The 12,924-nt window shown below is 43.1% G+C and overlaps 1 protein-coding gene across 1 annotated transcript; it reads left to right on the top strand.

Annotated features, from left to right (window-relative positions):
• The first annotated feature begins 215 nt into the window (after positions 1-215).
• Positions 216-12,924, top strand: FAM177B (family with sequence similarity 177 member B). Its single transcript, XM_005289606.4, has 5 exons — positions 216-386; positions 1,874-2,032; positions 3,914-3,980; positions 9,212-9,309; positions 12,574-12,924. Exons 1-5 carry the CDS (start codon positions 360-362, stop codon positions 12,790-12,792), a joined length of 570 nt encoding a protein of 189 aa, XP_005289663.2. The 5' UTR covers positions 216-359; the 3' UTR covers positions 12,793-12,924.

Below are 12,924 nucleotides of genomic sequence, written 5' to 3'. Positions count from 1 at the left end.
GCTTGCAGGGTTTTCCACCCCCGCCCCCTTCCCCGGGTATCTATGAGCAAATGTCCATGTCCTTGCCCCCATTCCTTTTGCTACCCCAACTAGTCATCTTAACTTTGCTGAACATGCAAATAAAAAGGTCCTGCCCACAATTCAAACACAGCCCAGTTCTTTCAGATAGTTGCATCCTGGAGCACTGAGTTTACCTTCCTTGACTTGCCTCTAGACCTGAGCTGCTGCCAATGCTACAGAGTGGTTTTTTTTTCCATGCACAAATTACATACATGATCACTAAGTGTCATGGTTCTAGGTTTTTTCCCTTACTTGTCTTGGAAACAACTTAATCAACTTTTGCACTACAACGTCAAGTGATGGAAGATACCAGAGAGATTCTACAGGTGAATTTGCTTTTGATCTATTGTTGGCTGAAGATTTCACACATTTCTATATTTCAGCAATGTATTTACAGTATTTGATCCCACCAGTGTTCTCCTTCAAGCATAAGGAGAACACTGTAAACTAATATTTATTCTGTCTTTGGAATGTTAAAGTAATGATCTTATTGTCTTGTTGGTTATGACTGATTCGAAATTGATTAGTGGAATGGAATGGGGAAAACATAGTAGCAGGTAGCATATATAACTAACTTTTCCTGTCTGACTTGAAGTAAGATATTTATTTTGAAGAATGCTATATATTGGAAGGGAAAATATCAAAGAAATTAAAAATAAAATTATGGTACACCATTGGGCTAAGAGCGTAAGTAGTTTAAGAAATTTATTATCTTAAGGGTTTCTCCATAGTTACTTCATATCTATTTGCCTTCTTAACTCTAGATTATATTTTATATAGCTGTTGTTGAAATTTGAAATTATGAAAGGATAAACTTTTAAAAAGATGTATGCATTGTCCATTTTGCTGTAGTCTTTACCCAGACAAAACCCAAATGGGCCCAAGTTAAGCAATTTAAAAGGCAAATGCTAATAAAAATTGGGCAGAAGGGGAAAGGAAAGAAAAAAAGAATAGGAATTGTGGAAAAAGGAAATCATGATTCTCCCCCATTGGATCTGTGATGTTCTTCGGGGAGGGTGGGGGAGGGACCTGTCATCCCTATTTCTGAAGCCCTCAGTGCACTTTTTGGTGCTATATAAATAGTATTGCCTGGTTATTCAGTTGCACAGTAGTAAGCTGCAAATTGTTCAGTTAGGCCAATGGTGGGCAAACTTTTTGGCCTGAGGGCCATAACGAGGTTCCAAAAGTGTATGGAGGGCTGGTGTAGTGTATTAAGGCTCTCGCAGCCCTGCCGCCCAGAGCACTGGTGGCACGGTGAGCTGAGGCTGCGGGAGAGGGGCCTGGGGCTAGCCTCCCTGGCTGGGAGCGCAAGGATCGGGCAAGACGGTCCCAGGGGCTGTACTTTGCTCACCTCTGATTTAGGCTGTGATCTTGTAAGGTGCTGAGCGCCATTCACGTCGCATGATTTGGCCCTTCTGACACTTTTTGTTTGTTTTTGCTGTTGTGAAGTGTCTCTCATATTAGATCGTAGTAGTATACTCTGAGTCAATGACAGAAAACACGTACAGACATTTGAAGACCCATGGAAGAGCTGTTTGAGACACCAACAATTGTACCTGTTCTTGTAAGAGCTGGAAGCAGTCATGACACAGGCCATGTTGCTGTAGCTCCGCCTATGCCCTGGACCTCTTTCTTCTTCCCCAAACTGAAATATGCAGGACTCTTTATACCTTTTGAGGGCTTAAATAAGATTCTCAAACCCAGTCCTGTCATTCCTTAGCCTAAGAGTTAAGGTGAAGCTGAACACTATGCAGTCCATTGTCCATTCAGTGTACTAAGTGGGCACTCCTGGTGGGTGTTTTCTGATGAGCAGGAGGAGGATGGCTTCCAGCACAATGAGATGGAGGATAAAGACAGGGGAGAAACAAAGTCTCCAAGGAGGATCATTTACTTTGCAAATGGTGAAACCATGGAAGAGTACAGTACGGAAGAAGAGGAGGAGGAGGAGGAGCAGCAGCAGCCACTTGACACAGTGAGCCCCGTTATTGGCTTTTAGGAAACTCTGGGGTGACTGGAAGAGGGGAAGAGTGTTTCTGCTCTATGCACGTTAGAGAACACTGCACCCTTCACAGCCATAATAGCTAGCTCTGTAGATAATCACTTACCTCTCTTTTTTTTCCTCTGTAAATATTGTGATTTCTCTAACCAGTCACAGAACAGATTTAGTACAATTTGGATAGCAACAGTACAAGCTTCTTCAAGTTCTCCTGCTAACGTGCTTTATTCCTGATGTCCATGGGACTGACTGCTGAAGTGAGAGTAGTGGTTAAGCAGATCAAAATAGGAGGAAAAATTCATGACTCTTATGCTATACCCCTATCTAATGATAGCTGCATCTTGTGGTGACAATGCAGCAAGGAGATGAGAAGAAACCTACCCAAAAGGAATTCATGTCCCCAAGCAAAAACATGCAGGAGCATGCCTCCTGGCGCTCCGTGACCCATTCCTAAATGCCATACATCCATTTCCTCATCTCTAAAATGAGAACAAGACTGAGGGCTAGTCTACATGGGGACACTTGGGGAAAGTTAAGACTAATTAAATAAAGATATGAAGTTAAAGCATATTAAACCCTTGTTTGCACACTACTTCAGAAGAAAAGTGGCCTTAGGGCATGTCTACACTAAAAACTCGGAAGTCAACTTATATATATATATTACTGTGGTGGTTCATGTCCACACTACGTCCACTGACCAAGAATCATTCTCTGCTCGCAGCTCCCTGCTGGGAGCCCGGCTGCCCCACAGACTCCCTGCTCCCTGCAGCTGCCCACCTCCCACCTACCTCTCTGTTCCCTGCTCTCTGCTGAGAGCCTGGCTGCTCCCCTGTTCCCCCAGCTTTCACCTCCCTGTCAGGAGCCCGCCCAGGCTCTTGCTTCCCAGCTGTGAATTGGGACCCCAGGAGCAGCCTGGCTTGGAGTGGGGACCCTGGCAGTGCCAGCAGGCAGCAGCCTATGTGGGAGCAGGGAGGACTTTCTGGTCAATTTCATGGCTCCAGCAAGGAGCCATGAAATTGATAAGAAAGCCAGGGAACAGCCCAGGTAAGGAACACGCTGTCTACACAGACACTGCATCACCCTAATTATACCAACATAAACCCTACCCCTCTCGTGATGGTGGAGTTATGTTGGTGTAGTAGGGCACTTACACCAGGGGATAGGTCGGTTTAATTGTGTCATTCAGGGGTGTGGATTTTTCATACCTCAGACCAATGAAGTTATACGGACCTAATTTCTGAATGTACACAAGGCCTTAGTTAATTTGTTTCAATTCATCCCCATGTAGACCAGCCTTAAGTTACAGATCTCCCAGGGATACAGTGAGGATAAGTAATGTTTGTAAACATCTCTGAAAATGTAATGTATTATATTAGGCTAAGTATTGACATTTACATATGTGTCTATGTCTGTCAAAAATCTCTAAATATTTTTAGTATTTTGGTCTGATCCTGCAAATACTTAAACCTGTGAACAACTTTATTCACATGAGGAAGTCCCATTGAGTTCAAAGTTCCTCAGAGGTTTATGTATTTTGCAGGCTTGGACCCTTTGTGTTCTATTGTCTAGATGTTCCTCATGTTCATTGTACTGATGATTCTTGTTGGCTTGGTAAATGAGACTGGGATCCCTAGTGTAAACAGACAGAGACTTACTGTAAATCAGCTGAGACTAGCTAGCTTGAACAGCAGCCTTTGTAAAGACTGAAGAAAACAATTCGCTTTCTCCCCTACACAGTGGGAGAGCCCTTGCATGTGGCAAATATTATGGGCCAAATTAATCTCTGATACGACCCCATGGATTAGTTCAGCTCTGTATGTCTAAAATTAAAGTTTTTCTTTTGTTCTTGTTTTGTAGTCCAAACTCTCCTGGGGGCTCTATCTGCGGCTGTGGGCAGTTCGAATCGCCACAACTTCACTTTTTAGTAGGTATATTTTTGGGCATCAATGGGAGGGTTATTTTAGATGAGTTGAATATAATTACCGTTAAATATTATTAAAATATAAGACCACAACCAGAACATTTTCCTCCATCTTATTTGTTTCATGTATTCTCTCAAAACTGGGTGTTGCTATTCTATAAAAAATCTCTCTCTCTCTCTCGATATATAGGTATTTTCTTTCAAGGAGATAGACATCCAGGTAACACTATTAAATATGAAATACTTTAGGTTAGATTATTTGGGATCAGGCCATTGTCATTTTAAAAAATAAGTTTCTTACAGCGACAAGAAAGAAGCTCCCACCAGTGTGGGGACTGCCTCAGCATGCTTAATGGAGCAACCTGACTTCAGTGCCAGGAGCCTGATGGCTGTACCAGTATGTCATGATCTGGCTATGCAGCCTTGGGGACTCTGACTTTTGTATTACCCACATGTCTAGCACCATGTGCCATGCTGCAGCTGCTGAAGAAGAGCAGGTTTCATTGGAAATAACTTGCACGGCAGATGATTTCCTGTGGGTCTGCTGCCATGAAGCTGGTCTCACTTTCATTTAGCCCTCTAATACCAAATCAGCTTTTCATTGTCACAGTGATGGTTTTAACCAACGCTAGCCTCTGTGTATGTCATTTTAGCTGGCAGATGCTAGGTATCCTTTTCATTTCTAGTGTGACAGTATATCAAATACTGCATCCAAAATAACTACCTTAAAAGAACATTAAAGTTTCAAAGTCAAGCACTCAAAAGCTAGGAAATGACAGCATTAAGGGTGCCTGAGCAATTTTAATTTAGCCCCCTTGTGCATAGGAATTATATAATCTTCTTAATTACATGATCACATACACCTCTACCCCGATATAACACGATCTGATATAACACGGTAAAGCAGCGCTCTGAGGTCAGGGCTGTGCCGCTGTTGGCTAAGAGAAAGACAATGGCGCTGCTTGGCAGCACAGTTCAGCTAACAACTCCCAGTGCGCAAACCAACAACACCCCCTACCCCGCCAGCGAGCGATCAGAGGCGCGAACAGGTACAGGATGCACCGGCCAGCCTGAGATGGCCGGGAATGGAGTCCTTTAGGTAACAGCCCATCAGTCCCCCGTGGCAAGGCTCTGCCACACGCGAGCGGACCTCTCTCTACCTGCACAGAGCTCGTTATTTTGCCACCACATCAGACACGCTTCCGGAGCAGCCACCTGCAGGGCCAGCCTCACCTGGCTCTCGCATCTACTGGCGATCTGGGGCGGCGGCGGGGCGCAGCAGAAGGGCACAGCAGGAGACAAGTGGGAGCCACCGGCGCAGTGCCCCGCCCGAGTCTCACCCCGCCCTACCCCACCCCACAGGGCCCAACTCCCCATCGAGGAGGCAGGCTGCATGGTCCCTGCTGCCCACATAGCAAAGGCTGCAGCCAGCCGGCATGGCCCTCAGCAGAGAGGCAGGACTGAGATGCCACCTCACCCAGCAGGGAGAGGATGGAGACCGATACCTTGCGTGGGGGGATCGCCAGGGGTGGGAAAACAGGACTTCCCTGTACCCTGCCTAGAGCGAGATTGCAGCAAACAGCCTGGGGGTAGCCGCTGCGTAACTCGTAGCCGCGGCGTAACTTGTAGCCGCTGCATAACTCAAAGCCGCTGTAGTCACAGCTGCCGCCATGCTGACCCCTCAGCCTAAAGTAGGGGTTGTAAGAGCTCTGAAAACTATCTGGGGACCGGCGTCTGCCAATCGAAGGCCAAAGCAAGTTTGATATAATGCGGTTTCACCTATAACGTGGTAAGATTTTTTGGTTCCCGAGGACCATGTTATATTGGGGTAGAGGTGTAATACTTTTCCCCACAAAACCCTTGCCTCATTCAGTGCACACAAGGGATGGTGCTCACTGAATGGTTAGCTATTCAGTATCTGATTTTATCCTCCATTCCATGTGTGCCCCATGTGTTATTTACTGCACACCATCAAAACTCTAGAATTATTACTTTCCTCTTGAGTGTCTCTATGATGCTGTCATCATAGTGCTGTCATTGTAGTGTTCACAAACACAATGGAGTTATTTTCACAACACTGTTCTATGGAATGGGGATATTACCTCCCTTTTACACACTGAGAACTGATGTTTGGCACAGAAATTAGAGCCAAAATTGTCAAGTGTCAACTAATTTTGGGTGCCCTATTTGAGATGCGTTTTTTGTTAGTACATCGCATATTAAGGTGCTTAATGCTCTAAGCAAAGCTCGTGTTGGCTTTTATTGCAGCTGTGAGGTCAGCATTTCTACAGTTCAGATCCCATGTGTGTCAATCTGGGACTCAGAAAATGAGATGCACGCACACAGTGGCCAACTGTGAAAACTTTTGTTATTGCCCGACGCCACATAGGAACTTTGCAGCAAAGGCTGGGATCGAATCCTTTTCTCCGGGGCAGCATTCAACTATCTTAATCATGCCGCTGTCCTCTCTGTTCCTGCAATCCCTGCCTCATTCACTGCACACTTTCCAAAATGTGTAACAAATAGGAAGGGATCCTGCAGACAACAATCTCCTTCACTGCACAATCACGATCCATTCCCAGGATCCATTTACAGTCTGTCCTGTGTCCTGAATGAGGCAGAGGTCCTGTGGAAAAAAGTGATAATTAAAGACTACTACAATGCATATATACAAGGCAATCTTAATTCTGGCATCTCTTGACTTTGGCACCTTAATGTTCTTTTAACTTAGTTTTTTTTAAATGTAATTTCCTGCATATTTAAAAAAAGGAAAAAACAATCATGTGAAACTATATTGACCCACACACACATACACGGGTCATCACCAGGCAGGGGTGGCTCCAGGCACCAGCGCTCCAAGCATGTGCCTGGGGCGGCAAGCCATGGGGGGCGGCCTGGCGGCCGCCGTGACCACAGCAATCAGGCAGCCTTCGGCAGCATGCCTGCAGGAGGTCCACCAGTCCTGCTGTTTCAGCGGCAATTTGGCAGCAGGTACTCCAAGGGCACGGGACCGTGGGACCTCCCGCAGGCATGCCGCCGAATCCGCATTACCAGCGGACCTCCCCCAGGTGCGCCGCTGAACGCTGCCTGACTGCCGTGCTTGGGGTGGCAAAATACGTAGAGCTGCCCCTGTCACCAGGGTTTGGATATTTAGATCCACAGCACAGTTGACTCGTCTGCCACTTGAGTTAAAAGATTAACCAGTAGCAGTAGAATGCTGTTACCCCTCCTAGTGGCAGGTCAACATAGAAGATAAGATGCAAACTTTGGGCATGGGTTTCATAGCTATTTGCTACACAGCAAAGGAATAGTGAGTCTTGGGAATAATGGGTTCAGTTCCAGATTGTGGAGGAAAGTGTACTCTAGTGGTTTATAACCATTGGCCCTGTCCCCTTCTGCTCCTATCCATCACATTCTCTGTTCCAGTTGCCCTGCCCTGCACTTCTCTTTCCTGTCTCTCCTGCTCATATCTCTACATTCTAGTCATGCTGCTTGCTCCTCTGTGCTTTCTGGGTACCAGCAAGGGGAGCATTGAGGGTACAGGAGATACAGTCTCTCTGGTCTTGGTTACAGTGGCTCCTGGGAACTGGGCAAAACAGTTGAAGGGAAAGAGCTACTCAGCTAGGGATGATGTATGCTTAGCCGCTCTTTGGGGATGGTGCATGCACAGTCTGGTCAGCACATAGGAGCGGTGAGGGATGGAGCATGCTTAGTGCAGCTGGAATCTTCTGAGCACTTGGCTTCCAGCTTTTAACAAATCTCTACTGAGCACATGCTAACAGATTTTTTTTCAGGGATGTTGTAAAGACCAAAACTAGAACTGGATTCAAAGGAGAATTACATAAATTCATGGAGAATAGGTTCATCAATGGCTATTAGCCAAGATGATCAGGGGTGCAACCCCATGTTCTGGGTATCTCTAGGCCTTTGACTGCCAGATGGCGAGACTGGATGATGGGATGGATTACTTGATGATTGCCCTGTTCTGTTCATTCCCTTTGAAGCATATGGCATTGATAGATGTCAAAAGACAGTTTATTGGACTAGATGGACCATTGATGTCTGACTCAGTATGGCCATTCTTATGTTCTTATACTATGGCTTATAACGTGACCAAATCTGGGCAAATTTTCATAGGGATGGCAAAAGGTGCATCCTGACACCAGGGCAAAGCCAAATCTCAAGTCCCTGCTCTAAATCATGGAGGTGCTACAGCTTCCTCAATGAAACAGCTGTAACCATTTTTTTTCCTAACCTCATTCTTGAAAATGACAATTATGTTAGTTGAAACTTCTGCAAAAATTTCAGCTGAGACAGACACCAGGCATGGAAAATTTCAGCCCCAGCAGTTTAAGTTTAAGACAGGAGGTAAAACAATGGGTGGACAAAATCTACCTGGGCTTTAGAAAAATACTTAAGCGTTCCAGATCAGACTGATATAACCAACTGAAAATCAGGGCACAAATAAAGGTAGAACTACTGAAGCAGATTAGAAGTTGGCAGAGGGACAAGAAACTGAAGCCATCAGGAAAAGAAATAGGTCAGAGTGAAGACAGGTTAACAAGCATAATACTGCAGAAAGATGGATTAGGACAATCTAGCTCTGCCAACTGACATTATTACATACAATTTTGATAAATTGTGATTCTCCAGGCAGCCAGTGCTAAGTCTGAAAAAGTGGAACCTGAAAGCAGTCACAATGACTTTTTCTTTCCCTTCAAAAATCAATAGCCTCCTAAACACAAGAGGTATAAAGTCCATCTCTTCTCTCTGATAAAGAGGAAGGGAGACTTTCGTAAGTCGAAAGAAGATCCTGAAAGGAAAGAAGACATGTCTATGACCTCGTTACTATTTGAGAGTGAATTGACGTGTAAAACAACCCAGGCTGAATTTGTTTACACAAAGTGTAATTGAAATACAGTATGGAAGAAACTGCCTCAGACTACAACTGGTATAAGTGACATACGTCATTTCCAGGAATGCTGGCCAGTTCTTTGGAAAAGGATTGAAATGGGTAGCCATTAAGTAGTTTTCTGGAGTGAGGACTAGACATACTGAAAGTGGACTTGTATTTCCTGAGCTGATGAAGACAGCCCTTGTCCTTTTGTTCATATATACGTCAGTGTGTACAACTATTTCTTTTCTCCCACCACATAAAGTGTCTCTCTATACAAGCTTCTTTCTTATGTAAGGGATAGAATTACTGTTATTCTTTCTCCTCCCTGTCTTTTCAGCTTGCGAATTCCTTGGTGGGAAGCTTGCCATGCTCTTTGGACTCAATGAACCTAAATATCAATATGCAATAGATGAATACTACAGGACACAGAAGAAGGTAAATGAAATGCATACATAGCTTTTTAACAAGTGGAGAACAAAAAATAGGGCACTTAATTTATCATGTTTTATTATTAAGAACCAACAGTCTTCCTTCCAAACAAGACAGAAAACTAAGACTCTCCCCTCCCATAGAATTTACAATCTAAGCAAACCTGTGTGTATGTGTATTCTCTTATTTTTTCTCTGTATATGTAATTTAAAATCTTTTCAGTGGATCACTTGTGGGATCCTCGAAGCTTTACTAAGGTCACTAGATCTCTACAGGTCCTATGAAAAGCTTTGAGATGTGCTCACATCAGAATGAACTATATACATTGAAGTGGCTGTGATTAAACTTTCAGGCTGCAGGATTTTGATTTTAAACATTTTTATTGTGGATTAGTTCTCTTCCAGAATGAGTTTCGGAGTCTTACTCTGTGAGTTGACATGGTTGAGCTCCATTGCGAAGACAATCTGGATATGTTTCCTGGTAGTGGCAGGAAAGCTTGGTCATTCATTCTAACATCACTCCATGTTAGTAGATTCAGAAACCACTGTTGGGATGGGTGTTGGAGAAAAATGTTGTCACACCTGTCTGGACTGAGTCACGGTGCTGTATTGGCAACACCTAAACAGAAGACGTTTGAATGGTGGTCCTAGAATAGAGAAGTAAATGAAAATTCCATGAGGACTCAGCAAAACCATGGAGAAGTCTTGGGGTGTGAACAACACAAACTCCTTCAAAAACTTCCTATTTTTAGAATTATTTTTTCTGTCGTCAGCTATTTACAAAGCACCAGAGGTCTACTCTACTGAAATATTTCTCTTAGCATTGCTGGCTTCTGGTCCAGAAGACTGTTCCAACTGAATAATGTAGTGTAATTCCAATTGTTCTCTTACTCATTCCTTCCAAAACTTGGAACAAAAGGACCTGCCCTGCCCTGCTATGTTGAGAAATTGGTTACTGATCACCGTGATATATGGCTGTTTTGTTGTAGGTTAAATTGATCAAAGGCATGTCTGTTTCTTGAGGAAACTGCTGTGTACAAATGAGCATGCAAATGAAATGTTATATTTAGCTAAGGACACAGAAATTGGATGAGTTCTGGCAACAAAGTTTTACAAGAAACAACCTTTTGAATTATGGTGGAAATGGATGTATAAGGACACCACCACATTTTCAGACAATTTTGCATGGTTGAAGGCTGCTTGTAAACAGAGATGAACCCAAGCTGCAAAATTTTGACCTGGGTCTGTATTTTGAATCTCCCCCAAATTTCAGAGATTTCCTTATATAGAATTTGAGTTTGGTCCTTTTAGAGAGAAGGACTAGTCACAATTTTTTTTTATTTTAAACCCACCACAGACCCCCACAAATCTGAAATACTTGCTTGGGGTCAGCTTTATTCTTTAAAAGATGGTCCTGTTGCCTGATCTATGGATTGTGTATTAATTTGATTACTTAAGAATTCCCAGTTAGCACCCCAAGCTTTGATAGGTTCTTGTCTCAAGATCAAGGCCAGTAGTATTAGAATTACTGTTCAGTTGGGAACCCTGATGTACACGGTTGCAACACTTACACTTATGGAAAATCTTCTGTATATGTGATAGTTTTATTAATACAGTAAGCAAAGTCACAAACGTTCCAACCAAGCAAGATAGAGATAATACAGAATGTGCATCTGAGCATCCATATACTCACACCATCCATTGCAGAACAACCTGAAATGTTAGTCGTTATCTGCCTCACCATCATCTTCTTCCTCATCACCATTTCCAGTGGTCATCATCCTGGCACCGCCCAAGAGCTATATCTCTCCCCTCCTAAGCACACAGGCTGGGAGACAACTTTTATAATGTGTTACACTGACACCACTATGCCTAACACATATTCAGTAGGGATTTCTTTCCTTGTCCTTATTTGTATTTCCTCACCCTACTAATGTTGGGGTGCCCTTGTCCCACAAGTCAGTAGGCCTTTTACCTCAAGCTTAATTAGAATATACATCAATTGGTTACCATAGCACTCTTGTGATCAGACATCTGCGAATGTTCCTAATTTAAAATATCCCAAACCAGTATAAACTAGAATCTTATGGTTACCTGTTAGCAGTTTAGTCATTACAGCATTCTCTTATGATCTGGAGTTACTCCTGGTTAACTGCATAGGCTAAGGATTTGGTGCCTTATTCCTTGTTTAGCTAAGCTATTGTCTTACAGGCTGTGGCCCATAAACTCCTTGCTTTACTGCCTTAACTTATGTCTATGCCTTACCTAGCAAATACCTATCCCTATAGGCTACACTCTTACTTTGTGTGAAAATGGCATTGTGGGTTTTCAGTTTGTAGACCAATAATTTCCATATTAAATATGTTTTTACAGGTGTTAAAAATATAAAAATCTCATCTCCAGCTCTGCAAATTCAGCCTGAGATCTTCCATTCAAGTTGGTTCTTTCTGGCTCTTCACTAGTCAAACACTGTGCTTTTCCATCAGTGCAACCCCATCTGTCCTCAAATTTAAGCCCTCAGGTACATCTCTGCAGACCTATTTAATTCCTGTTAGTGAGCTTGATAAGGGAAACTGAGGGCATAATTTGAGGACAATAGGATTGCATAGGAGGCTTTGCAACTGGAACATAAAAATTCTGACCCATGAGGGTGCCCTCCCAACCCCTCCAAAAAATCCAACTCACCTTGCCAGAGCTGTATGTTCTGCAGAACTGGCACAGCTAAAAAAAATGTAGTAAAAATTACTTTTTTTCCACTAAAGCAAATAGATCCCTTTCTGAATAGGATGACCAGATGTCCTGTTTTTAAAGGGACAGTCCCGTTTTTTGGGACTTTTTCTTATATAGGTGCCTATTACCCTCCACCCTTCTGTCCCGTTTTTTCACAGTTGCTATCTGGTAACCCTATTTCTGAATAAACTCACGGAGCAGAGCGGTAAGAGGGTGGTGATTTTACATAGTTACTTTTCAGGGTAGACTTTAAGTATGTTTCATGGCTTGTAGCATTTTTAATTCCAGAATAGATCACTACTTCAGAAACTTAAAACAAGTTCCAAGCTATAGTGCTGGCCTTTCTCAGAGTTCCTGTTACTTCTGTGGATAACAGTTACAGCCAGTTAGACAGTAACCCAACCTTATGTAATGGAGCTACTCAGCCCAAGGTAACAGAAAACTCACATTGCTATCAGTGTCAGTGTCTCCTTATAGGAAATATCAGAATAGGTTTCATTTTGTCCAGTGAATTTTTCTTATTGTCTTGTCTTCATTGCAGGAAAGTGAAGATGATGAAGATGGTGAAAAGATCTCTGAGACAAATGAGGCAGAATCTCTGAATGAAAAACACCACCTTGAGGTACAGAGTGTAGAATATGGATCTATTAGACTCAAGAATGCTATGGAGTTTTCTCAAAGAAGCACTTTTGCAAACATTAATGAGGCTTCAAAACATGACCTACAAAGTCCAAACTGTATCTCAGCTGTTAAGAAATGATGGCAACATTGTCAGTGTGGTCTCTTCTGATACTGAAATAACTCTATAATAGGACATGAATATATCATTAGCATGCTCTGTGTCTAACATATCACATTCCTTTGTCCAGAAGTGTTATTCAAGTGTCCAATA

Source organism: Chrysemys picta, chromosome 3 (assembly GCF_011386835.1).
Source record: "Chrysemys picta bellii isolate R12L10 chromosome 3, ASM1138683v2, whole genome shotgun sequence".
NCBI lineage: Eukaryota > Metazoa > Chordata > Testudines > Emydidae > Chrysemys > Chrysemys picta.
Note: the sequence above shows the minus strand (reverse complement) of the source record. Positions and strands in the feature narration are given on the sequence as shown.